The sequence below is a fragment of the Ylistrum balloti genome, unplaced genomic scaffold (genome assembly GCF_031769215.1).
Source record: "Ylistrum balloti isolate Yb309-2 unplaced genomic scaffold, AGI_CSIRO_Ybal_v1 Utg370202, whole genome shotgun sequence".
Taxonomy (NCBI): Eukaryota; Metazoa; Mollusca; class Bivalvia; order Pectinida; family Pectinidae; genus Ylistrum; species Ylistrum balloti.
In genome coordinates, this window is record NW_026782176.1 from 251,957 (window position 1) to 279,087 (window position 27,131).

At 38.4% G+C, this 27,131-nt stretch overlaps 1 protein-coding gene across 1 annotated transcript in view; it reads left to right on the forward strand.

Annotated features, from left to right (window-relative positions):
* Positions 1-27,131, forward strand: part of LOC132551489 (hydrocephalus-inducing protein-like) — a 94,678-nt gene that overhangs the window by 57,669 nt on the left and 9,878 nt on the right. Inside the window, exons 50-72 of the mRNA XM_060215634.1 lie at positions 824-1,156; positions 1,312-1,513; positions 2,462-2,561; positions 2,821-2,950; positions 3,794-4,210; positions 6,710-6,799; positions 11,343-11,478; positions 11,812-11,991; positions 13,913-14,498; positions 15,187-15,453; positions 16,239-16,593; positions 16,906-17,109; positions 17,939-18,202; positions 18,318-18,542; positions 18,958-19,096; positions 20,114-20,279; positions 20,471-20,618; positions 21,609-21,816; positions 22,027-22,248; positions 22,459-22,628; positions 23,009-23,207; positions 23,392-23,831; positions 25,267-25,402. Of these exons, the coding sequence (XP_060071617.1) occupies positions 824-1,156; positions 1,312-1,513; positions 2,462-2,561; positions 2,821-2,950; positions 3,794-4,210; positions 6,710-6,799; positions 11,343-11,478; positions 11,812-11,991; positions 13,913-14,498; positions 15,187-15,453; positions 16,239-16,593; positions 16,906-17,109; positions 17,939-18,202; positions 18,318-18,542; positions 18,958-19,096; positions 20,114-20,279; positions 20,471-20,618; positions 21,609-21,816; positions 22,027-22,248; positions 22,459-22,628; positions 23,009-23,207; positions 23,392-23,831; positions 25,267-25,402 (5,317 nt within the window). The remainder of the gene's footprint in view (positions 1-823; positions 1,157-1,311; positions 1,514-2,461; positions 2,562-2,820; positions 2,951-3,793; positions 4,211-6,709; positions 6,800-11,342; positions 11,479-11,811; positions 11,992-13,912; positions 14,499-15,186; positions 15,454-16,238; positions 16,594-16,905; positions 17,110-17,938; positions 18,203-18,317; positions 18,543-18,957; positions 19,097-20,113; positions 20,280-20,470; positions 20,619-21,608; positions 21,817-22,026; positions 22,249-22,458; positions 22,629-23,008; positions 23,208-23,391; positions 23,832-25,266; positions 25,403-27,131) is intronic.

Below are 27,131 nucleotides of genomic sequence, written 5' to 3' on the forward strand. Positions count from 1 at the left end.
AACCAAAGACTGTGAATACAAATGAATTCAGTTTACCGTGCAGTCTCCTGGCAAAGACTGTGAATACAAATGAATTCAGTTTACCGTGAAGTCTCCTGGCAAAGACTGTGAATACATCTGAATTCAGTTTACCGTGCAGTCTCCTGGCAAAGACTGTGAATACAACTGAATTCAGTTTACCGTGAAGTCTCCTGGCAAACACTGTGAATACAACTGAATTCAGTTTACCATGCAGTCTTCTGGAAAAGACTGTGAATACAACAATTCTCAACTGAATTCAGTTTACCGTGCAGTCTCCAGGCAAAGACTGTGAATACAACTGAATTCAGTTTACCGTGAAGTCTCCTGGCAAACACTGTGAATACAACTGAATTCAGTTTACCATGCAGTCTTCTGGAAAAGACTGTGAATACAACAATTCTCAACTGAATTCAGTTTACCGTGCAGTCTCCAGGCAAAGACTGTGAATACAACTGAATTCAATTTACCGTGCAGTCTCCAGGCAAAGACTGTGAATACAACTGAATTCAGTTTACCGTGAAGTCTCCTGGCAAACACTGTGAATACAACTGAATTCAGTTTACCATGCAGTCTTCTGGAAAAGACTGTGAATACAACAATTCTCAACTGAATTCAGTTTACCGTGCAGTCTCCAGGCAAAGACTGTGAATACAACTGAATTCAGTTTACCGTGAAGTCTCCTGGCAAAGACTGGCAAAACTTAAAACACTGGTGAAGAAAGCCTATCTGATAGTATATGTTTATACCATGTCTTACTTATTATAAAATTGTGTTGCCACTATATACAATTTCAATTTTCCAGGTACAAGGAGGGCCGTTATCCGGAGAACATGGAGAAATTAGTGGTAAACAATACCTCGCCATTAGAGGCAGATATCAGCTTTTGTTTCCAGCATGACAGTAAGGGGGAGACATTCCTGCTAGATCCACCTAACATGACACTAAAACCCGGTGATACTCAAACACTCACCATTTGGGCTTACCCACGCTCTCCGGAGGTATATGAAGATGCGATTGTTTGTTGTATAAGAGAAAATCCAGAACCTGTCGTCTTTAAAGTTACCTGTGTTGGAGTGAAGGCTGAACTGGAGTTGGACAAAAAAGCACTGCACTTTGAGAAAGTGCTTCTACACAGGTAGATATTTACATAATCGTGTTTCATCCCACAGACAGATATATCATGTTTAGAGAAGACTTTAATTAGCCTTACAAATGTTCTCTCAGATTTTTTTAATAGTCTGAATGGATATTTCTTGTGTTGTTACGTATTGCTGTCTCTACTGTCCACAGGAAAGATACAAAGACAATCTATTTGAGGAACAGCACTATGTTACCCGTACGATGGAAACTCAGCCTGCTGGAAAACCTTGGTGATGATTTCACAGTGGCTGCTGACAACGGAGTGGTAGAACCTCGATCTGAATACCCACTCCATTTTTATTTTAGAGCCATGAAACCTGTACAAAGTGCTCGCAAGATGATAAGATTGGAGGTGAGTTTCCCAGCGACTTTTAGTTTCTAGGAATGACTTTACCCGTATTATTGACACAGGGGTTATGATCCCTACATCCTCGATACTCCAGGGGTTACAATCTCTACATCCTCGATTCACCAGGGGTTACGATCACTACATCTTCAATACTCCAGGGGTTACAAACATTACATCCTCGATACTACAGGTATTACAATCACTACATCCTCGATACTCCAGGGGTTACGATCACTACATCCTTGATACTCCAGGGGTTACGATCACTACATCCTCGATTCTCCAGGGGTTACGATCCCTACATCCTCGATACTCCAGGGGTTACAATTACTACATCCTCGATACTCCAGGGGTTACAATTACTACATCCTCGATACTCCAGGGGTTACGATCACTACATCCTTGATACTCCAGGGGTTACGATCACTACATCCTCGATTCTCCAGGGGTTACGATCCCTACATCCTCAATACTCCAGGGGTTACGATCACTACATCCTCGATACTCCAGGGGTTACGATTACTACATCCTCGATACTCCAGGGGTTAGGATCACTACATCCTCGATACTCCAGGGGTTACGATTACTCTCAGCATCCCTGGAATGTGTCTGATGCCAGGGTTCCACTTAACTGTATTTGTATGTTAAAATGAACATAATTGCTTCATACAACTTTATCAAACTTTTTCTATTCCTCGAAGGTCAGAGACTGATCAGACACAGAACCACTTTGCAGACTGGAAAACGAAATGTAACTGAAAATAATCAATTTTGTGACTATGTGACTATTAATTAGTGTTTTGAAACCAGTGACCAATACAGGCCTTGAGGGCCTTTTGTTATGGTTTTCATTAGTTGTACCTGAAAGTACACTGATGACAGCATATAACACTGGTCCATATATATACTGTTACTGAATTAAATGTTGTGACTAATTTGTTTGTGTTTAAGATCTACGACGTGGATGAGATATTTGGCATGTTCAGCACAGAGAACATTACGGTGACTGCTGAGGCCTATGATATAGCTCTGGACATGAGTTTTCCCAAAGGTAGGTATCGGCCTGTGTTTACCGGTTTAAACTTCTACTTGTTCTGTGTTTGATCAGAGATTTCCTTGTAGTAGACACCAGTAGTAAGCACCACTCAAACTTCTATGATCTAAGGTGATGTAAGATTTTTTTTTGTCAAACACAATATGAAATACGAAAGGAAATTTGACTTTTAAGACAGTTCTATACAATTCGGTGCATTTTTTAGAACTTTTGGTTTGGTAGTATATGACTATACTTTGTTTTATAACCAAAACAGTATGTTGTAAAAATGATTCTGTATCTACAGGGGCTGACGGTGGTTTAGATTTTGGAACAATCAGGGTTGGAGAAGAACAGAAACAACAATGTACACTGAAAAACAGAGGAAAATATGAAATACAATATCAGTAAGTAGGAAGTCTAATCTGGCTTCAGTTCTTATGAAAGTGGATACCAGATTCTAGACAAAGGTTATATAGAAAGTCGGTCTAGTAATGGTAAATCTGTGTTACTGTGTAGTGATGGTAAATCTGTGTTACTGTTTAGTGGTGGTAAATCTGTGTTACTGTTTAGTAGCTGTAAATCTGTGTTACTGTTTAGTGGTGGTAAATCTGTGTTACTGTTAAGTGATGGTAAATCTGTGTTACTGTTAAGTGATGGTAAATCTGTGTTACTGTTAAGTGATGGTAAATCTGTGTTACTGTTTAGTAGCTGTAAATCTGTGTTACTGTTTAGTGGTGTTAAATCTGTGTTACTGTTAAGTGATGGTAAATCTGTGTTACTGTTTAGTGGCTGTAAATCTGTGTTTCTGTTTAGTGGTGGTAAATCTGTGTTACTGTTTAGTGGTGGTAAATCTGTGTTACTGTTTAGTAGCTGTAAATCTGTGTTACTGTTTAGTAGCTGTAAATCTGTGTTACTGTTTAGTAGCTGTAAATCTGTGTTACTGTTTAGTGGTGGTAAATCTGTGTTACTGTTTAGTGGAGGTAAATCTGTGTTATTGTTTAGTAGCTATAAATCTGTGTTACTGTTTAGTGGCTGTAAATCTGTGTTATTGTTTAGTAGCTATAAATCTGTGTTACTGTTTAGTGGCTGTAAATCTGTGTTACTGTTTAGTAGCTGTAAATCTGTGTTACTGTTTAGTAGCTGTAAATCTGTGTTACTGTTTAGTGGCTGTAAATCTGTGTTACTGTTTATTCATTTGTATATTATAAAGGTTTTTGATTACATGACCTTTTTAAACCAATTTACAGGTTTGACCTTGAGGACTGTGATCTTGACAATCCAAATGCATCAAAACTGTTCACCATTATCCCACAGAAGGGTAGTTTGAGTCCCCTAGACAGGCCGACCCAGGTTACCGTCTTGTTTAAGTCCATGAAGGAAGTCCATATCAAGGACCAGGCCATCCTCAAATGTCTTGTAATCGAGCCAAATGTGGCTGAAGGAGGGGAGATCATAGCAAGCATTCCTGTCAAAGTCACAGTCAAGGCCGGATTTAATAAATACAACATATTACCCATGAATGACATCAACTTTGGTTCAATGATAGTCAATAGCAAGAAGACTCGTCAGTTTGTTATCCAAAACAAGGGCGAGTTTGACATGAAATACACCATAGTTAAGATGATTAAGGAGACACAGCAGTCACAGACTCGTCATGCTCGTCCGTAAGTACATCCATAACATGTTATCTGTTTACAAGTCCCCTTTCTGACAGTCTATGAGGTGTTATGGGACACTTAAGAGCAGTGCTTTTTATACACTTTTCCTTATAGTGAATATTTTTGAATATTTTTCTTGATTTTTCAGCTTCTATGCTCCTTACATAATCCTGTTTATTTTTTGCAGAAGTTATGTGAAATGTATTAATTATTGATAAGTGAGGAAAGAAAAAAAGCTAAATGATGTTTTTAAACTTCTTAAATGATCATGATGAAAAAAATACATCCTTTGGAATAGATGGCTTCCTGTAATCATGAAAAAGTAGTAAAAAGATTTAGCTCACTTTGTTTGAAGAACTCAGTTACTGTCACATCAAAAGGCTTCTTTGAAACTGCTGGAATATCCATTGGTTGTAATAGGGCTTCAAAGTGTGATTGGCCACAAGAACAGAGGTCTTCTACAACTATATCAAATGTATTGATGGCCACTAACTCCTGTCAGTCGTGGTTTTATCAGACAAAGTGACTATTTATTGTGATTATTATGATGAGGAGTCCATCTGTCCACAGGGTGAATCATTAACATTGTGACAGTATACCTTTACATGTGTGCAGCAGCTTAAGCTTGTTTTAAACAGCACAAACTTCATGTGTTGAAATAAAAGTCTGATATCCTCAGTCTTGTTGACCATTAACAGGTAATAACTGATTCACCCATCGTGTAACAGTAACTGATAACTGATTCACCCATCATGTTACAGTAACTGATAACTGATTCACTCATCGTGTTACAGTAACTGATAACTGATTCACCCATCATGTTACAGTAACTGATAACTGATTCACTCATCGTGTTACAGTAACTGATAACAGATTCACTCATCGTGTTACAGTAACTGATAACAGATTCACCCATCGTGTTACAGTAACAGATTCACTAAGTACTCACTGACAAAACGCCAGTTAAAGTAATACACTGAAGTTTGTGCTGATTTTAACATGATATGTAGCCTTTCTCATATATTCAAATGAATAGTCTAATTTTTATAAAGAATAACTTTTCTTCATCTTTATTAAAATCTTGTGTAGCTCTACAATGGCAGATGTGTAGACAGATACAAAAAAAAAGTAATTTTTACCTCTGATTGTTACTTTTTAATGGCGTGTCTGAAATGTTGAAGGATTACTTTTTAATGACTTGTCTGAAATGTTAAAGGATTACTTTTTGATGACTTGTCTGAAATGTTAAAGGATTACTTTTTAATGACTTGTCTGAAATGTTAAAGGATTACTTTTTAATGACTTGTCTGAAATGTTAAAGGATTACTTTTTAATGGCTTGTCTGAAATGTTAAAGGATTACTTTTTAATGACTTGTCTGAAATGTTGAAGGACATGGTCATGTTTGAATATTTTCTGTTATAACATTACCAGGCAAACCACAACCAAATAAGGAAATGTCAATTGGTTCAAAGTCAAGGTCACATTCAAATACTTTACTGGTTTCTCCTTTGAACCAAGATGATCAAAATAAAACATATACATATATAAGTACATGATAAGTTTGATGTAAGACATCCTGTATCTAACTAGTAAATACTTTTGTTTCAGTGAGATATTAAAGCAACATATAGTTTGTGTTTGGTGTAAACAAACAGTAACTTTGTTATCAGTATTAACCTTCTAGCTTGGCTGGATCCAACACATTGTAGGGCCCTTTCTGAGTACAGAATGTAGCGCCCTTTCTGATGACAGAATGTAACGCCCTTTCTGATGACAGAATGTAGCGCCCTTTCTGAGTACAGAATGTAGGGCCTTTTCTGATGACAGAATGTAGGGCCCTTTCTAATGACAGAATGTAGGGCCCTTTTTGACATCAGTCTGCAGGGCCCTTTCTGATGTCAGTATAAAGAGCCCTTTCTGATGACAGAATGTAGGGCCCTTTCTGACATTGGTCTGCAGGGCCCTTTCTTACATTAGTCTGCAGGGCCCTTTCTGATGTCAGTATACAGGGCCCTTTCTGATGTCAGTATACAGGGCCCTTTCTGACATCAGTCTGCAGGACCCTTTCTGACATCAGTAACAGGGCCCTTTCTGATGTCAGTATACAGGGCCCTTTCTGACATCAGTATACTGATATATTTCTGATGTCAGTATTCTAGTAATGGTATCATCAAGTACTGTTTATTGATATTGCCATTTAATTAAGTCACCTTTCAACACAGATGAGGAAAGGGAAAAGATCTCGCATTTAAGTCATAAAGAAAATACATTAATGGAGACTCAGCTACCTCTGGTATCTCTTGTTGCTTCAAAAATTCATTTGTTTGTTATCAGTCAGTATCAATGTCACAGAAAAATCAGACACATGAGGTTAGCAATTCTGCTCATTAGATATCATGATCCTTTGTTTAACATTGTAATTGGTGTGTGAGGAATGATCCCTACACATCTGTCTGCCACATCTGCTGCTGCACTGACTTATTTATACCTCTATCACCATCAGCCCTATTAAGGACAATAAACGGAGCAAGTCACGGGACGGCTCTAGCTCCGGGCGGTCAGTCGCCAGACCAAAGAAGGCCGACTCCGTGAGGTAGGTGCCTCACTTGACTTTTGTGTCTCCCTGGTCAGCACTGACACATGCCTTTGTCACCTGTGTAGTGTACATGTGACCATTGCTGTGTAGTGTACATGTGACCATTGCTGTGTAGTGTACATGTGACCATTGCTGTGTAGTGTACATGTGACCATTGCTGTGTAGTGTTTGTCTGACTCTTGCTTTGTAATCTATGTCTGACCCCAGACTTGTCGCGTATGTCTGACCTCTGTTGAGTTATGTACATCTGACCCCTACAGTGTAGTGTGTGTGACCCCTAAATTGATGTGTACATCTGACCCCTACAGTGTAGTGTGTGTGACCCCTGACTTGTGTACTTCTGACCCCTACAGTGTAGTGTGTGTGACCCCTAACATGATGTGTACATCTGACCTCTACGGTGTAGTGTGTGTGACCCCTGACTGGTGTACATCTTACCCCTACAGTGTAGTGTGTGTGACCCCTGACTTGTGTACTTCTGACCCCTACAGTGTAGTGTGTGTGACCCCTGACTTGTGTATATCTGACCCCTACAGTGTAGTGTGTGTGACCCCTGACTTGTGTACATCTGACCCCTACAGTGTAGTGTGTGTGACCCCTGACTTGTGTACATCTGACCCCTACAGTGTAGTGTGTGTGACCCCTGACTTGTGTACATCTGACCCCTACAGTGTAGTGTGTGTGACCCCTGACTTGTGTACTGCTGACCCCTACAGTGTAGTGTGTGTGACCCCTGACTTGTGTACTGCTGACCCCTACAGTGTAGTGTGTGTGACCCCTGACTTGTGTACATCTGACCCCTACAGTGTAGTGTGTGTGACCCCTGACTTGTGTACTTCTGACCCCTACAGTGTAGTGTGTGTGACCCCAGACTTGTGTATATCTGACCCCTACAGTGTAGTGTGTGTGACCCCTGACTTGTGTACATCTGACCCCTACAGTGTAGTGTGTGTGACCCCTAATATGATGTGTACATCTGACCCCTACAGTGTAGTGTGTGTGACCCCTGACTTGTGTACTTCTGACCCCTACAGTGTAGTGTGTGTGACCCCAGACTTGTGTACATCTTACCCCTACAGTGTAGTGTGTGTGACCCCAGACTTGTGTACTGCTGACCCCTACAGTGTAGTGTACGTCTCACTCTTGCTGTTTGTACAGTATTCACTTGGTTGTCTTTTAGTAGATGTGATACAGCTATTGCTTTACCTCTTCACTTTTGACTTTTTCACTCTTTTTCTGCTTTGATGATAGTTGTAATGGTACCTCACCTCTTAAATGCATGCATTGCTTATGTAAAGTATTAGAGATCAAACAAAATCTCATCAGAAATATCAGAAAGCTCTCAAAGGAAAATAAAGATATTGTCAAATAAAAAATGTGAGATGAATAAAATTTTCAAAATTGTAAATTTGGAAACAAATGTTTAAATGACCTTAGAGAGCTTTTAGTATAGTTCTGATCTACTTTGAAAAGCTTACATTGTGTGCTAAACTTGAGTGTGCTTTATCAATCTGCCTGACCACAGTGAATACAGCACTACCCACAGTCAGATTCAGCTTACCAGTGGTGTGTCTCGCATCAACAATGTAGTCGTTAATAGGCGCTTGCACAATAGCAACAGGTAACAGTATGACTGCATTCATGTCATTGACAAGGGCAGACTGAGGGGCACAGAAGGCAATTAGGGTGGAGGGACTGAAATGGAGTATAAATCTGTAGACAAGGGCAGATTGAGGGGCACAGAAGGCAATTAGCATGTAGATACTGGAAGGGAGGGTAAATCTGTAGACAAGGGCAGATTGAGGGGCACTGTAACAAGACACTTAGAGTAGGGAGTTGAGAAGAGTGGTAGACAGAACCAGACTGAGGGGCTGCTCAAGGATTTAACTGTGGGTGAGATGGAGGAGGACTAATAGGGAAAATGGTTGGTAGACAAGGCCAGACTGAGGGGCTGTCCAAGGTAATATATGTGGGGGAGATGGAGGAGGACTAATAGGGAGGATGGTTGGTAGACAAGGCCAGACTGAGGGGCTGTCCAAGGTATTAAATGTAGGGGAGATGAGGAAGGACTAATAGGGAGGATGGTTAGTAGACAAGGCCAGACTGAGGGGCTGTCCAAGGTATTAAATGTGGCGGAGATGAGGAAGGACTAATAGGGAGGATGGTTGGTAGACAAGGCCAGACTGAGGGGCTGTCCAAGGTATTAAATGTGGCGGAGATGAGGAAGGACTAATAGGGAGGATGGTTGGTAGACAAGGCCAGACTGAGGGGCTGTCCAAGGTATTAAATGTGGCGGAGATGAGGAAGGACTAATAGGGCGGATGGTTGGTAGACAAGGCCAGACTGAGGGGCTGTCCAAGCTATTAAATGTTTAAATGTGTGTGTGTGTGTGTGTGGGGGGGGGGGGGGGGGGATGAGGAAGGACATGAGAATAAACTATATATACATAGATTATGTACAAAGGAAAAATTACTGAAGGGACGATGTCTTATAAAACCCCGAGGGATGAAGGTTAGATCAGTCTGGGGTTAGACATTAATCCAGATAACTTATTACCTAAGAAAATGCCTGTAGAAAGCTTGCTTTTAAACCTCTCGATCTGCTGTCAGTGTGTTGCATGTATTAACCCAAATAGCAATCTAGACCAATAACAGGACTGTTGTCTTTAAGATGTTTATTTAACAAATGTAAAAATAAAAATTTCCTCAAGACGGAGATAGAGTTAAAGTTTGTACCCATGAGTCCACTGTATGGTCAGTCATACCTAAAAAATAATTTATCTGAGTTAAAATGTATAACAGTAAGTGCCTCCTGATCAATAGTGTTGTTGATAACATTAGGTCTGAAGGTCAAAATATCTAGGTTAACATTTACACATTTAAAGGATACCTAGATTTTTCTGCAGAATGGTTGTCACTGCCAAGGAAGTATACAAACTTTGTTTTAGATATGTTAAACAGTCATCATGTATCATGCCTATATTGATTGACTGCTCTAGCCAGCATAGCTTAAGTATCATAACACTGTGGCTATGACATCTAGTAAGACAAACATTCTGTTGGTCTGGACTGCTTACCTTTCCGTCAATATTTGTTGAGTTTTTTTTTGTTTTTTGTTTTTTTTTTAATTTTTGATGGTTTTTCTTAAAATTGTGTTTACTTGTTATATTTGTTAACAAATGTTGACATTGGTTGATTGACAGAATTGCGTTACAGTTTTTAGTTCACAAGGTCCAAAGGACTGGTGAGTTTAGGCCAATGGCAAGGCTTTCCGTTTGTATTTTTTTTTTTTTTACCAAATATCACTCCTTGTAATGAAGATCTGAGCAGGTTTTGACCAAAATTGGTCTGGAGCATCCTTTTGGGAAAGGGAAAACAATTTTGTATAAACAATGGAACCTGGCCTCTATAGATGTGAGTGGAAGGCCCAAAAAAGGAAATTTTGCAAATTCTATAACTAGACATACTTGTATAAGTAAATTTGTTGCTGTAAATAGGCAAAGAAAACTACAGCCAAAAGATTTAAGTGCCTGAAATTCAGTAATTCTAAATTTTGAAAGAAATGTAATTGACATTGTAGTGGAATGGAAAGTAAAGCAGATGTAGTCCTTAATATGATCAGGTCTTTTTATCAACATGCTATTTTCTATATCATAATGGTATTCTCATGAATGTCCCATCTTATAACAATTTAGACCTAATGATAATTTTTTTACTCAAACAGGTTCTGTATATATTGACTATATTTAGTGACATCGAGGTCCTTAGAGGTGATTTCCATCTCCAAGTTATCTAGTTGGCAATTAAATGACAAGAAGAAATCTTCTTTACATAACTTATTGTGCTACTTGATAATTACTGGTGTAAAATAAGCAAAGAGCCAAGAACACAGAAGAAGGAGAAAAGATGAAACATTTAAGAAGTTAAGATCAAAAGATTGTGAGAACCAATATCCCTCTGTGAGAACCAATATCCCTCTGTGAGAACCAATATCCCTCTGTGAGATCTCTTGCTTCAGGGATAAGACAATAAGGTTAAATGGAAATTATACAGAAATAAATGTTGTCAGTCAGCTGGATAAAAGCAGTGGTATTGGTTCTCCTAGCAATGTGACATCACAACCTCATATTGTATGGTTTTGTTTTCATTGTCTAATAATCCACCAAGCTGATGTCAACAAAAATTAAAGTGTCACTTTTAAATAAACAACACTTTTTATGGTGTTAGCATGGTTATGTATCTGTCTTTCTTCGATTTTTTAATTGTTTTTTAATTGTTTTTTAATTGTAATTACCTAAAGGCATCTTTTGAGTTTCTAAACCTGGAGAATTGAAGTATAGTTAAGTTTTGTAATACTTTCCCTATTGGTCTAACTGATTTCAACATCTACACATAGAAGTCTATATATGGAAGAGTTGTTATCCTTGATAAAAACCAGTTATTGTGAAAAGTGCTAGTAATTAAGATCCCAGTGTCACCTATCAGTTAGTAACAAGTGATGTTGTAGACCTCTGACTTAAACGTGACGATGTTGGTTACAGACAGGAGGGTGTGACTCAGTCCCGCCTGCCTCTACAGATGTTTGTAGTATCACCAGCCATTGGAATGATCTCCTGTAATAACAGCCAGGTGATCAACGTGGAGTGTATAGCTGAGACCCCAGGCAGCTGTGAGGAGGTGATGCACATACCACATAATTTACTTTATCACCTTTTAAACTTCTTTAACAGTCTACATTGTCTTATAGTTGCTATATAACCCATACACCCCTGTATCTCTCAAAGGATACATTTATTTTCTGTTGACTGGTAGGTAACAGTAAGTCTTGATTTAAGAATTCAAAAAATAAATAAAATTCTGTTTCAATATTATGAAGCCATTCTTGTTTTTCAAAGTCTGGATTGTTTTTCTATTCTTAAGGCATGTAGACATCTAATAACTCTGTTATACAATGAACCATTCTATGACTTGTTGGCCTCCAAACTCTGATGAAATAATATTTTCATACAGGAGTTGGCTATAGATATATCTGACCGAGATCCTAATGACCATCCTGGTGGTATCCCGTACAAACTCATCGCAGAAGCATGCATTCCCTCCATCAATGTAGATGACATTGGCTCAATCTTTGAGGAACACAGAGTCTGCAAGAACTTGAGCATTTGGCAGCATAACAACCAGGTAATGTCTGTACACACAGGTACACACATAACAACTAGGTAATGTCTGTACACACAGGTACACACAGGTACACACATAACAACCAGGTAATGTCTGTACACACAGGTACACACATAACAACTAGGTAATGTCTGTACACACAGGTACACACAGGTACACACATAACAACCAGGTAATGTCTGTACACACAGGTACACACATAACAACTAGGTAATGTCTGTACACACAGGTACACACAGGTACACACATAACAACCAGGTAATGTCTGTACACACAGGTACACACATAACAACTAGGTAATGTCTGTACACACAGGTACACACATAACAACCAGGTAATGTCTGTACACACAGGTACACACATAACAACTAGGTAATGTCTGTACACACAGGTACACACATAACAACCAGGTAATGTTCGTACACACAGGTACACACAGGTACACACATAACAACCAGGTAATGTCTGTACACACAGGTACACACATAACAACTAGGTAATGTCTGTACACACAGGTACACACATAACAACCAGGTAATGTCTGTACACACAGGTACACACAGGTACACACAGGTACACACATAACAACCAGGTAATATCTGTACACACAAGTACACAGATATACACAAGTACACACAGGTACACACATAACAACTAGGTAATGTCTGTACACACAGGTACACACAGGTACACACATAACAACTAGGTAATGTCTGTACACACAGGTACACACATAACAACCAGGTAATGTCTGTACACACAGGTACACACATAACAACTAGGTAATGTCTGTACACACAGGTACACACAGGTACACACATAACAACTTGGTAATGTCTGTACACACAGGTACACACATAACAACTAGGTAATGTCTGTACACACAGGTACACACATAACAACTAGGTAATGTCTGTACACACAGGTACACACATAACCAGGTAATGTCTGTACACACAGGTACACACATAACAACTAGGTAATGTCTGTACACACAGGTACACACATAACAACTAGGTAATGTCTGTACACACAGGTACACACAGGTACACACATAACAACCAGGTAATGTCTGTACACACAGGTACACACAGGTACACACATAACAACCAGGTAATATCTGTACACACAAGTACACAGATATACACAGGTACACACAGGTACACACAGGTACACACATAACAACCAGGTAATGTCTGTACACACAGGTACACACAGGTACACACATAACAACTAGGTAATGTCTGTACACACAGGTACACACATAACAACTAGGTAATGTCTGTACACACAGGTACACACATAACAACTAGGTAATGTCTGTACACACAGGTACACACAGGTACACACATAACAACCAGGTAATGTCTGTACACACAGGTACACACAGGTACACACAGGTACACACATAACAACCAGGTAATATCTGTACACACAAGTACACAGATATACACAGGTACACACAGGTACACACATAACAACCAGGTAATGTCTGTACACACAGGTACACACAGGTACACACATAACAACCAGGTAATGTCTGTACACACAAGTACACAGATATACACAGGTACACACATAACAACCATGTAATGTCTGTACACACAGGTACACACAGATACACACATAACAACCAGGTAATGTCTGTACACACAGGTACACACAGGTACACACATAACAACCACGTAATGTCTGTACACACAAGTACACAGATAAAAACAGGTACACACAGGTACACACATAACAACCAGGTAATGTCTGTACACACAGGTACACAGATACACACATAACAACCAGGTAAACACAAACAACATTTTGGTATATTGTTAACAATCGGTATACAATTTGATACAAGACAAATTAATGTTTTAATGATATGTGAGCGATTTAGTTACTTTTCATGTTTTTTTCTCTTATTTAACAGCTACAGATGGAAAATGAAGGTGGAGTGTATGGAGAAGATGAGAAGAAGTTTGTGTTCAATAACGTGATAGTTGGTCACAAAGCAACAGCCCGATTCAAGATTGCTAACGTGAATAAAGTTCCCTGTGATGTGGTGATGTCACTGAAGCCCATCCTTGTAAAGGGAATGACCAAACACCTGGATGTGTTTGAGATTGAGCCAGCGAAGGCTTTAATCCCGAACCACAGTCATGTGTATGCTACAGTCACCTTCACCCCTCCATCTATGCAGACATTTTCAGCAACGTTTGAGGCCAGCATTGAAGGCGTGCCATCCAACCAAGCCAAGGGGCGAACTTTGACCTTTGACATCTCAGGTGAAGGCAACCTGCCTCGTATCAGTATACAGAAACCTACTGTGAGGAACAAGAGGGGACAACCTTTGGTTCTGTTTAAACGGATATTATTAGGAAGAAGCGATGTGATGCCACTGATCCTCGTCAACGATGGAACTCTGCCTAGCAAGGTAGATATTGACCTTATAGATCCAGACAAGGCCTTCCAGCTGAGACCAAGGGGATCCACACAGGCAGTCATGGAGGACGACTTTGGAGGTAATGATATCAGTTCCATTGTCTAAGTTCACCTGTCCAAGCCTGTCCATTGGGGTTGTGATGGATGTGCTCGACTATTATTTATATTCAAATTACCTTTACTTATTCACTGAGAAATGAGTAACGATCACAGTTATATTTATTTTTATATGTGTCCTATCTTGGAAGAAAAAATTCTTAAAATGGGCATTTATAACCAGCAGTTTTTCAATAAAGAAGTAGGAAGCAAACAGAAAAGGGATGAATATTTCGTCATGTTTTTCATTTTAGTTTAGGTTCCAGTGGGATCCGGCCATTCCAGTTGGATGCAGTCGTTCCAACTTTACTGTTTAACGGCGTTGTATTCTTTCCATATAAATTTATTTGAAGCTGTTGAAAAATTTGTTAGTATTTTGTGTTCTCCCCAGTCTGCTCTTAGCTTTTCACGTTTTCATCTTTTTAAGTTCTACCTTCGAGCCGTTTTGTTATTTACTGAGATTGGTCTGAGAACCATTATTAATACTTTTTTACTTCTCCAGTTCAGCTGGTACATTTAGCTGAATTCTTTTAATGGAAAGTTGAGAAACTCAAATGAAAAGTGTTGTTGTTTTAGAATATCTACTAAACTTGAGATTTGTTTGAATAAGGATTGTTTATTGTACCACTACTGGATATTGTCTATCAAACACACAATATTTCTTCCCTACAGAGGTCACCAAGCGCCCACACACTGCCTCTGTTATTGTCAATGTCAACGAGGCAGCCTCCTTTGATGTCATCTTCAAACCTATTGCTGTGCAAAGGTCCCAGGCTCACATTCGCTTAACTGTGATTGACAACCAGTATGAAGATTCTGTCATCCAGCTGGTAGGAGAGGGCTATGAGGAGGAGGTAACTCTTGATAACATAATGAGTGTTGAGGTTCCAGTAGAACCAGAAAATGAGGAAGGCAATATGGCAGAGGATGATGTAGGAGGTAAGTTGTTTAGTCTTATGTCATTCTTGACTTATCTATTGTTATATGTAGTTTTCATTATACCTATAAATATGTCCGCCTGTGAAGCCTTATGTTCCACATGTCTCACAAATCCCTCAACAGATTCAGTACTGCCTCTCATGACAACATCTACATACTAGTAAGTTTTACACTTGGTTAGATATCAGGGTTCATTGGTCAAGGTTTAAGGTTAAAAGTCAAACTTGCCCACTTTAAAATGAAGGCTTCATTCCTTGAGGGATTTTGATAAAACATTTCAATGATACAAAGAGCTTTATTCTTGGACAATTTTTAGTGTTAAGATGGTAGGCTACTGTTTTTAAGAAAATCTTTATTAGTACATTAGTGGTTTCATTCCAGAAAGAAACAAACTGAACATTCATGTAAAGGACAGTAATATCACAGACAAGTTTAAGTAACAAGGTCGTAGGGTCATGGAAATTGTCATTTAAAGAAAAAAAAGGTCCTTGTCAGCACTCTAGGGGCGTCATTCCTTGAAAGATTTGGATTGAACTTCAGACACTCGGTCATATTCTTAATTTTGTGTTAATCATTGTAGAACATGAAAGGGTTATTGTTAGTGATGTCTGTTATATACATTGTTATTGTGTCCCTGACTTAATCTCTAAAGATCTGTATCCTTGAACCATTTAATGCTCACTGTGAGACAGTTACAAGGTCCAGGTTGACCTTGCTGACATTTTCTTATTTTTGACTTGTGAGTAATTCTGCCATGATGTATTTTCTTTCTGTTTTTTTTTAAGCTGCCAAACCAAACTTGATCAAGTTTGGTGACTGTGCCATTGGAGAACCTCGTACACTTTCTTTTGCTATGACCAACCATTCCAAAACTGATATTTACCGTTTCCAATGGCCAGAAAATGCACAATTAAAATTCTCACCCAATGTCGGCCATCTCCATCCATCATCGACGAAAGATATGACCATCACATTCAAAAGTGACCAGCCCAAAACCTTAACCGAGGAAAAGGTTAACTGCAAGGTGATGAAGATCACATTTGAGAAACCAGACAAAGTGGCAGATTGGGACGATAGGATCAGGACAGTTAAATGGGTGGATGTTCCTACGTCTCCTCAACCCTCCAGTGTCAATGACGGGTGTGTATTACACAGAAATGATATTCTGACATACAGATAAGGAAAGAATATTAACTTTGTTTTTACCCAATGGAAACAAAAATATCCTTTTTATTAGTTGACCTGTCTGAAGGTCAAGTCAGCAATTTTGAAACCTGGGAGTGACATCTGTTTGTCAACTTGTCATCAAGAGATAAACTAAGTCTGTAGAGTTAACTGATGAATGTTGACCAAATATTATTGGGAATGTTATTGTGCTATTACAATCTGTATTTTAGCCTTAGATGGTACTTAAATGTGTAACAATTGTAACGTGTAGTATATATATTTTAGAGGTAACAAGGCCCCACTGTCGTCACGACCTGCCAAGAAAAAGGTGATTGAGACAGAGCCAGAACCAGTGTTCACGGAGGTTCCCGATACCAGCCGCAACGTTGACCTTCTTGTTACAGCATTGTGTGACTTCAGTAAATACAAGTGCAAGATAGAGGCTGTAAACTTCAGAGACACTCTAATGTTCCAGACAAGGATTTACGAGTAAGTCCACGATTTGATTCCACATGAATATGGGTCGTCAAGTGGTACATTGGTAACACACTAACCTTTTTCACCATGGCATCGTATCTCCAGGTGATCTGATTTCCTCCTACACTACATATATACCACTTGTGTGCTTCCATCTGTACCAACAAGAGTTATAATGACTTGTTTGTCAGTATTTATAAGATAAATAAATATTAATTTTAATACAATAAAGGTTGATTTTATAGGGTAAATGATTTAGTAATTGTTTCATGGCATAAGAAGAACCAGTGTTTTATTTATTTGTTATTTTTTTCTGTTTTAATTCATTTTTCAATGTTTATTAAAAATGGATGAGTGAAACAAATGGCTGACATGCAGTCGTCTTGGATTTTAACAGTTGTAGTTTGGTCTTATTTCTTGCATAGAACCACTGAAGATCATTCACTAGAGAACACAAAGATCTTTGTGGGATCTCTTTCATATGGAATCTATTTTTAGCAAACTTATTCTATCCATCAAAGGATCTATAATGAAACATTTTACAGCCTTGGTGTTTCTGAACTTGGACAGCTGCGTGGCTGACAGACTTAAATGTTGTTTTCAATCTGTAATAAAAATTAGTGAGGATTGTTCCTTAATGACCATTCTATAAATAGACTGCCAATTTTTCATCTGTACCGCTAAAAAAAAATATGTCATAATAAATAATTTGTTCAAAATTGGTTCTCCTCTGAAGCTCTGTATTTGTCAGTTGAAGAATGACGGAAAGTTTGTGAAGAAGATTGGATGAATATTGAATGTGAGTCATTTAGAATATTTCAGATATGATTTGTTATTACAGTTTTACCCTGAGTAACAAGGGTACTGTTCAGATGGATTACAGCTGGCAAGTAGTGATGGAGAACATGCCTGCCTTCCAACGGGCTGTAACATTCATGTCTGAGGCCGAGCGACCAGAGTCACGCATGGATCTGGCTGACAGCAGTTATGTCCCATTTACCATAGAACCTGAATACGGAACCATACAGGCTGGAAAGAAAGCTAGTTTCAAAGTCAGATTCTCACCTCTAGATATGAATGAATATGATGCCAGACTTATCTGCTCGTAAGTAGATTAAGAGTTAATACAACTCCCACCTTCATTTAAAAATCAAGATGGAAATGTTACTCAGTATTACAGAAATTAGTTTTGTGACAAAGTTTTACATGTTTTTTTTCAGTATCCCAAACCTAGAGAAGACACAACAGGGACCAGTAGTGGGACTCCGGGGCAAAAGTCTGATGCCCTACTGTCACTTTGAACTGGAGGACTCTGACTATATCTCCAGCTCTAGGCGTAACCCTGAAATGAGAGGACCAGGAGGGGCTCCAGCAGGCTCCACCCTTGATCCTAACACACGGGTCATAGAGTTCAACTGTATTGGAGTTGGTGTGAAGAGCATTAAGTAAGTTTCTCACAGTATTTAGTCACTCGCAGACAAGTCACTCACAGACAAGTTACTCACAGACAAGTTTATTCACAGACAAGTCACTCATAGACAAGTCACTCATGGACAAGTCACTCACGGACAAGTCATTCACGGACAAGTCACTCACGGACAAGTCACTCACAGACAAGTTTATTCACAGACAAGTCACTCATAGACAAGTCACTCATGGACAAGTCACTCACAGACAAGTCACTCACAACTCACAGACAAGTCACTCACAGACAAGTCACTTACAGACAAGATGAAGATCTGTACTTATGAGATATGGTTCCCAGAAACATTAGCAGGATATTGATGCAGAGTTAAAATGATGCCTATGTTTTTATAACATATATACATGGTAGTAACGATCACTGTCTGTATTATTCAGAAACTTTGCTATCGTGAACCCCACCAACCAACCCTACAGTTTTGAGTGGTCTTGTGAAGACGATGCTGATCCCAAGAAACCTGCATCCTTCAACTGTGTTGTACCTAAAGGTCTCATCAAAAGTGGAAAGAAGTTTCAGGTATAACTCATCATCATGTAACTTCTCACAGAAAAAACTATTTACAAATTGGATGAATTTTCTCTCTGTAACCTTAACAGCCTAATCATGTGACATGTCAGATTTGATCTAAAGCACTTTCATGGGGTAGAGGTTCTAAATTGTTAAAGAGATGTTGATAGGCCCATCTGAGGTTGAGGGGCAGGGCTTCAAAGAGGAAATCGGGACTAGCTTCTATGATTTATATATAGGTTTGAAAGAATGGATGACTATGCAATCAATTCAACTAAATTGATTGAAAAAAAAAGGATTCAAACTTCGTACCTTGTGGTAAGTAAGCATCTTGTGATGAAGCCCAGTGTCCTATTAACTCCAAATAGTGTAAAATTCTTAGTTTTGCTACTTTAGTTGTAAGTCTCATTTTGAATTTGTGTGTGTACTTAGGCCTATATATATATATCTACAGACATTCCTGCTGACTTGTCACCACACTGTGTCAGTAGAAATCTCCCAAGTTAAATATAATACCTTTTTCAACTACATCATAGATTTTGTTTTATTGTTTAAATAGTTTTCTACAGAACTTGGGGGATTGTTCAGGCCATTTGGCAACTTAATTTAATTGATGTTAACACATATTGACCTTACAAGATTTTTAGGTCATCTGACCAAAGAGTCTGATGACCTTTTTGCGATCACTTTTTGTCCGGCGTGGTCCGTCGTCGGCTGTAAATATTTTCAACTTCTTCTCAAGCTCTACATGTCTCATTGAGCTGGAACCTACCTGAAATGATCGTGACATGATCCTGACCAAAGTTTGTTAATTTCAGGTTGGTCCGAAATCTAACATGGCCGCCATCTTGAAAACACATTTTCGACTACTTCTCAAGTTCAAAATTGAAATCTTGTATTTGATGTCAGATGACCGTTAAGGCCCATGGGCCTCTTGTTAGATAAAGGTTTACGATTGTGAACTGAAAAGGTCATTGTATTTATATAAAAAAAAATTCTACATAATTCTTTCGAATTTTTAAACAGGTTTCATTTGAATATATCTCCCACCAAGTGGACATAGTGGAATCATTTTGGAAGTTCCACATCCCGGAACAGGACATCAGTGTTCCATTCTTGTTGGTGGGAAAAGCAAGAGAACCGGACATCTCCATGGATCGCTCTCACATGAACTTTAAAGCTCTCCTCATAGGTACGTACTGCTTCTATTCATTGGTTCCGTCGTTATACTGATGTAATTACATTGCTCGATGTGTGTCCTCTATTTGGCCTAGCCAGTCAAATTGAAGACACAATCAAATTACAAGATGTTTCCTGCTGTTAAAGTTCCAAATGTATCTCTGTGGAAAAATGCAGATAGTAATTGGAAGTGTCAAATTTCAGGTCACCAAGCTGTAGAAAGGGTGTATCTCATTAACCAGGAGGATCAACCATTTCACTTCAACTTTGAGGAAGATTCTTGTCATTCAGCCGGATACTCAGACCACCTTCATGTTGAACCAATGTCTGGCAACATTCCTGCCAAGTCAAGGTATATCAAATTATCATTAATTTTTCTGTAGCTAGAACAATGATATTTATTTTAACTGAGTTTGGTAGGGATGTAATCAGGTGAATGGATTTAGGTGTTGTTTATATTAATGGTGCAGATTCCATGAAGAAATGGAACAGCTGACCCAGAAGTACAGCTTTGTAACCTTATTTTTCCATAAGGATTAAAAGATTCTTACTATTTGAACAAGAGCATATTTGTAAATTAATTTGATATAATGAAACAGTTTTATGAATAATCTTTGAATAATCATATATAGTTTGTTATATACAAATTTTTATCAAAGTATTAGCACCTTGTAAGTTACAGAAACTACATCCTATAAAACATCACCTAGAGTACAGTCAAACCTGCCTTGTGTGCATATAAAAAAAACTCCTCACTTTAACGGGCACTGGTTTTGAGTCCCAAATTGATATAACTGAATACTTGTTTAAAGGCAATTTTTCTTAGCTCTCCTGAGTGGACTTATAAACAGATTTTCCTGGACTAATTCAAACTTCGTATGTTAAAAAGACAGTTCTGTGTATTCATGACAAATTTTGACATTTTTCAAAAGTCATTTCAGTTACGAAGTTTGAGAAATTGTTTGATCTACATGATTGTACTCGAGGAGGAAACTCCTCTGATGACGTGAAATGTTTACAGACACTTCTGGCAAGAAAGTTTGTAGTGTAGAAAACAAGAGCTTTTCAGTAATTAAACTCCCCACCAAGGCAGCTTCAAAAACGGTGATTGAATTAAACCCCTACCCAGGCAGCTTCAAAAACGATGATTGAATTAAACCCCTACCCAGGCAGCTTCAAAAACGGTGATTGAATTAAACCCCTACCCAGGCAGCTTCAGAACAGTTATCAATATATACAAGTTGATAATAGAATTCATTGATGGTATTCAGCAAAATGTAAGATAGGTATGGAGATGATATTGTTTGTTGTTGTTGTGACAAATGTCAACATGTTATTGCAGGTTGGCTGTGGATCTATACTTCACTCCCACCACAGACAAAGAGGTCAATTTCAACGTTGTTTGTAAGATCAAGAAAAAGATATTACCTGTGACACTGAATGTTAAGGCTGAGGGATACTCCATGAACTGCACTCTTACGTGTGAGGACTCGCAGGGTAACAAGCAGGAGTTCTTCCAGGACAGTCGTAACATCATCAAGTTTGGTGAGGTAAGACGCAACAGACAGCCAAAGTGAAGACTATTTCTAATCACATGTAAAATTATTTCAATCTTATCAACAAAAAATTAAGCCATTTGAGTCTGAGTGTAACTGTAATCATCGAGACTGACTCAGATCTCGTCTCAGATTCTGAAAAACATCTATAAATACTTCAATTTTTTATTCATTCATGTGTTAATTTTGGTTTTCTATTTTTAGGTTGAAGTGAATGAACAACAGATCAGGAACATCTTTGTTATGAATTCGGGAAAATTCAACTTTGACTTCCAGTGGGAACTCAACACGGGCAGCAAGAAGCGGGACATGGTGTCAATATCACCCATGTCTGGAGGCGTGGCACATGGCGAGGAGCAGAAATGTACGCTACTGTTTTGTCCTCCGTGTAAAACTACTCTGAAGGATTGTTCCCTTACACTGCGGGTAAGTAGTCTACACTATAAGTCAAAATAGTGATAATTTGTGATATTGGGAATATATCACTTCTACATCATAGTGTGACATACCTTCTGGGTGTTTACATTTCACAGTAATGCTGGATGAACATGTTTGTTGTATTTTGTTGTAGGTTTGAATAAACTGTCTTAAACATTACTTAATCTTTCTATACCTGATTGTGTTATATATTAACAGGTGTCAAATGGCCCCAGCTACCATGTGGCACTGGAAGGACTAGGCGTTACCCCTGGACTCCATTTCTCATTCCAGACTTGTAACTTTGGTAGTTGTTTTATTTACCGTGCAGGAATGCCTGCCCATCATAAGGTCCTCAAGCTCACAAACAAGGATAAGAAAGAAATTAGGTGAGTGAATAGTGTGATGGGGAACAAGTGATCACAGTGTACAATTAATCACAATTAGACAATTTTGGTAAAATACCTTAAGACCTTTTAATCCATGAAGACCATTTAATTTCACCATATCTTGGTGTTGAGAAGATGTTGGAAATTTGAGTCTGTTTGACTTCTATTGGCCCTGCCCCTCACATAATTCCATGGAATGCATATTGATGTGGCTTCTACAGACCAAACTGAGGTTATATGTAGAGATTATGAGTTATACTGACTGGTTTGGACTAAGGTGTAACTCGAAAGCAGCCTTGACTACAGCTGGTAACATCCAGATCCCCCAACCCTCTCAACCCCCTAACAACTACAACTATAATATTATCATTGCTTTCTAGCGTGGACTGCCTCTATACCCAAACCAACCATCTCCATCACAACTTTGAGGCATGTGTAATCCAGCCTGGCCAGTCTGTTGATGTAACCATCACATTCTACCCAAGACAGGCAATCAAGTACAACGAGACCATGACCTTTGAAATAAACGGCTTGTCCAAACACTCGATACAAGTCATGGGAAGTGGAACAGAGATGAAGGTAACACTACAGTCTTCAGTTAACACTGGTTTGCATGAGTTATCTAGAGTAAGTCTGTTGGTTTCAAACTGTTTAAGATTGAGAGTATCATGATTCAGAGTTAAGGCACAGTTTTAAAGCAAAGCAGTCAGTTATGCACTAGTTATTCAGTCTATAAATTAAAAATGTTTGATTTTGATTTCAGATTGAAGTCGCTGATCAAAGACACAAAATCTTGAACTTGGGTCCACGAGTTGTGAACGATCTAGTCAAGAAATATATTCCTATAGTAAACAACAGTCCAGCCCCAATAACCTTCAATTTGGCCCTAACTCCAGTGTCAGTAGCCCTGCAGAAACCTGGGGTCATCTCCATCTCTCCCACCAACACTATTACACTGGAGCCCAAGGGAGGCACCATCAAGGTTGAGGTGATATTTGCACCCAAGTGCAGGATTCCTCAGTTTACTGAGGAAGTAATGCTGGAGTGTGCTGGATTGTACCAGCCTCTATTTGTACTACAAGGCTCCTGTCTAGGCATGGAAATCACTTTAGACACATATGCCATTCCATTCGGTGCTGTTGTCAAGGACAGTCAGAGTACACGAAAACTTGTGATGAGTAACACGGGTGATATGAATACTAGGTCAGTAACTTATCCTCCTTTCGATGTAATATCATGTTCCTTTCTTTTACTTAATTTTGTATAAATGACTGGTTGACGTGAAATTCCTTGAAGGTGAAATTACGTCAAATACATAAGGGTGAATAAATATTCATATTTCAATTCAACCAAGATCATCAATTGTTTATCATACAAATATAAACAAAGGTCATCAATTGTTTATCATACAAATATAAACAAAGGTCATCATTTGTGGATGTCGATGCAGGTTAGAGTTATAAAGAGGATGTGTCATCAGTCTGGGAGATTAAAGTTATAAAGAGGATGTGTCATCAGTCTGGGAGTTTAAAGTTATAAAGAGGATGTGTCATCAGTCTGGGAGTTTAAAGTTGTATAGAGGATGTGTCATCAGTGTGGGAGTTTAAAGTTGTATAGAGGATGTGTCATCAGTCTGGGAGTTTAAAGTTGTAAAGAGGATGTGTCATCAGTCTGGGAGTTTAAAGTTATAAAGAGGATGTGTCATCAGTCTGGGAGATTAAAGTTGTAAAGAGGATGTGTCATCAGTCTGGGAGTTTAAAGTTGTAAAGAGGATGTGTCATCAGTCTGGGAGTTTAAAGTTATAAAGAGGATGTGTCATCAGTCTGGGAGTTTAAAGTTATAAAGAGGATGTGTCATCAGTCTGGGAGTTTAAAGTTGTATAGAGGATGTGTCATCAGTCTGGGAGTTTAAAGTTGTAAAGAGGATGTGTCATCAGTCTGGGAGTTTAAAGTTGTATAGAGGATGTGTCATCAGTCTGGGAGTTTACAGTTGTAAAGAGGATGTGTCATCAGTCTGGGAGTTTAAAGTTATAAAGAGGATGTGTCATCAGTCTGGGAGTTTAAAGTTGTATAGAGGATGTGTCATCAGTCTGGGAGTTTACAGTTGTAAAGAGGCTGTGTCATCAGTCTGGGAGTTTAAAGTTGTATAGAGGATGTGTCATCAGTCTGGGAGTTTACAGTTGTAAAGAGGCTGTGTCATCAGTCTGGGAGTTTAAAGTTGTATAGAGGATGTGTCATCAGTCTGGGAGTTTAAAGTTGTATAGAGGATGTGTCATCAGTCTGGGAGTTTAAAGTTGTATAGAGGATGTGTCATCAGTTTGGGAGTTTAAAGTTGTATAGAGGATGTGTCATCAGTCTGGGAGTTTACAGTTATAAAGAGGATGTGTCATCAGTCTGGGAGTTTAAAGTTATAAAGAGGATGTGTCATCAGTCTGGGAGTTTACAGTTGTAAAGAGGATGTATCCTCAGTCTGGGAGTTTAAAGTTATAAAGAGGATGTGTCATCAGTCTGGGAGTTTACATTTGTAAAGAGGATGTGTCATCAGTCTGGGAGTTTAAAGTTGTAAAGAGGATGTGTCAACAGTCTGGGAGTTTAAAGTTGTAAAGTGGATGTGATGGAGTTTCAATGTTCTATTTCAGGTTTAAGTGGGATGTGAAGAAATTTCAACCAGATTTCTCCATTACTCCAGCTGAGGGTTACATAACATCAGGAATGGATGTAACATTTGAGGTGACATTCCATCCAAAAGAACTTAATCAGGATATCAGATATGATGTAAGTTTTCATTACAGTTTTAATACAGGACATTAACACATGCTATATGTAATGGTACTGATGCAGAAACCCATACACACACTACAAATCTACACCTTTATAGAAACCCATACACACAATACAAATCCACACCTTTATAGAAACCTGTACACACACTACAAATCTACACCTTTATAGAAACCCATACACACACTACAAATCTATACCTTTATAGAAACCCATATACACACACTACAAATCTACACCTTTATAGAAACCCATACACACACTACAAATCTACACCTTTATAGAAACCCATACACACACTACAAATCTACACCTTTATAGAAACCTGTCCACACACTACAAATCTACACCTTTATAGAAACCTGTCTACACACTACAAATCTACACCTTTATAGAAACCCATACACACACTACAAATCTACACCTTTATAGAAACCCATATACACACACTACAAATCTACACCTTTATAGAAACCTGTACACACACTACAAATCTACACCTTTATAGAAACCTGTCCACACACTACAAATCTACACCTTTATAGAAACCCATACACACACTACAAATCTATACCTTTATAGAAACCCATATACACACACTACAAATCTACACCTTTATAGAAACCCATAAACACACTACAAATCTACACCTTTATAGAAACCCATACACACACTACAAATCTACACCTTTATAGAAACCCATACACACACTACAAATCTACACCTTTATAGAAACCTGTCCACACACTACAAATCTACACCTTTATAGAAACCCATATACACACTACAAATCTACACCTTTATAGAAACCTGTCTACACACTACAAATCTACACCTTTATAGAAACCCATACACACACTACAAATCTACACCTTTATAGAAACCCATATACACACACTACAAATCTACACCTTTATAGAAACCTGTACACACACTACAAATCTACACCTTTATAGAAACCTGTACACACACTACAAATCTACACCTTTATAGAAACCCATATACACACTACAAATCTACACCTTTATAGAAACCTGTACACACACTACAAATCTACACCTTTATAGAAACCCATACACACACTACAAATCTACACCTTTATAGAAACCTGTACACACACTACAAATCTACACCTTTATAGAAACCTGTCTACACACTACAAATCTACACCTTTATAGAAACCCATACACACACTACAAATCTACACCTTTATAGAAACCCATACACACACTACAAATCTATACCTTTATAGAAACCCATATACACACACTACAAATCTACACCTTTATAGAAACCCATAAACACACTACAAATCTACACCTTTATAGAAACCCATACACACACTACAAATCTACACCTTTATAGAAACCCATACACACACTACAAATCTACACCTTTATAGAAACCTGTCCACACACTACAAATCTACACCTTTGTAGAAACCCATATACACACTACAAATCTACACCTTTATAGAAACCTGTCTACACACTACAAATCTACACCTTTATAGAAACCCATACACACGCTACAAATCTACACCTTTATAGAAACCTGTACACACACTACAAATCTACACCTTTATAGAAACCTGTACACACACTACAAATCTACACCTTTATAGAAACCCATACACACACTACAAATCTACACCTTTATAGAAACACATAAACACACTAAAAATCTACACCTTTATAGAAACCCATACACACAATACAAATCT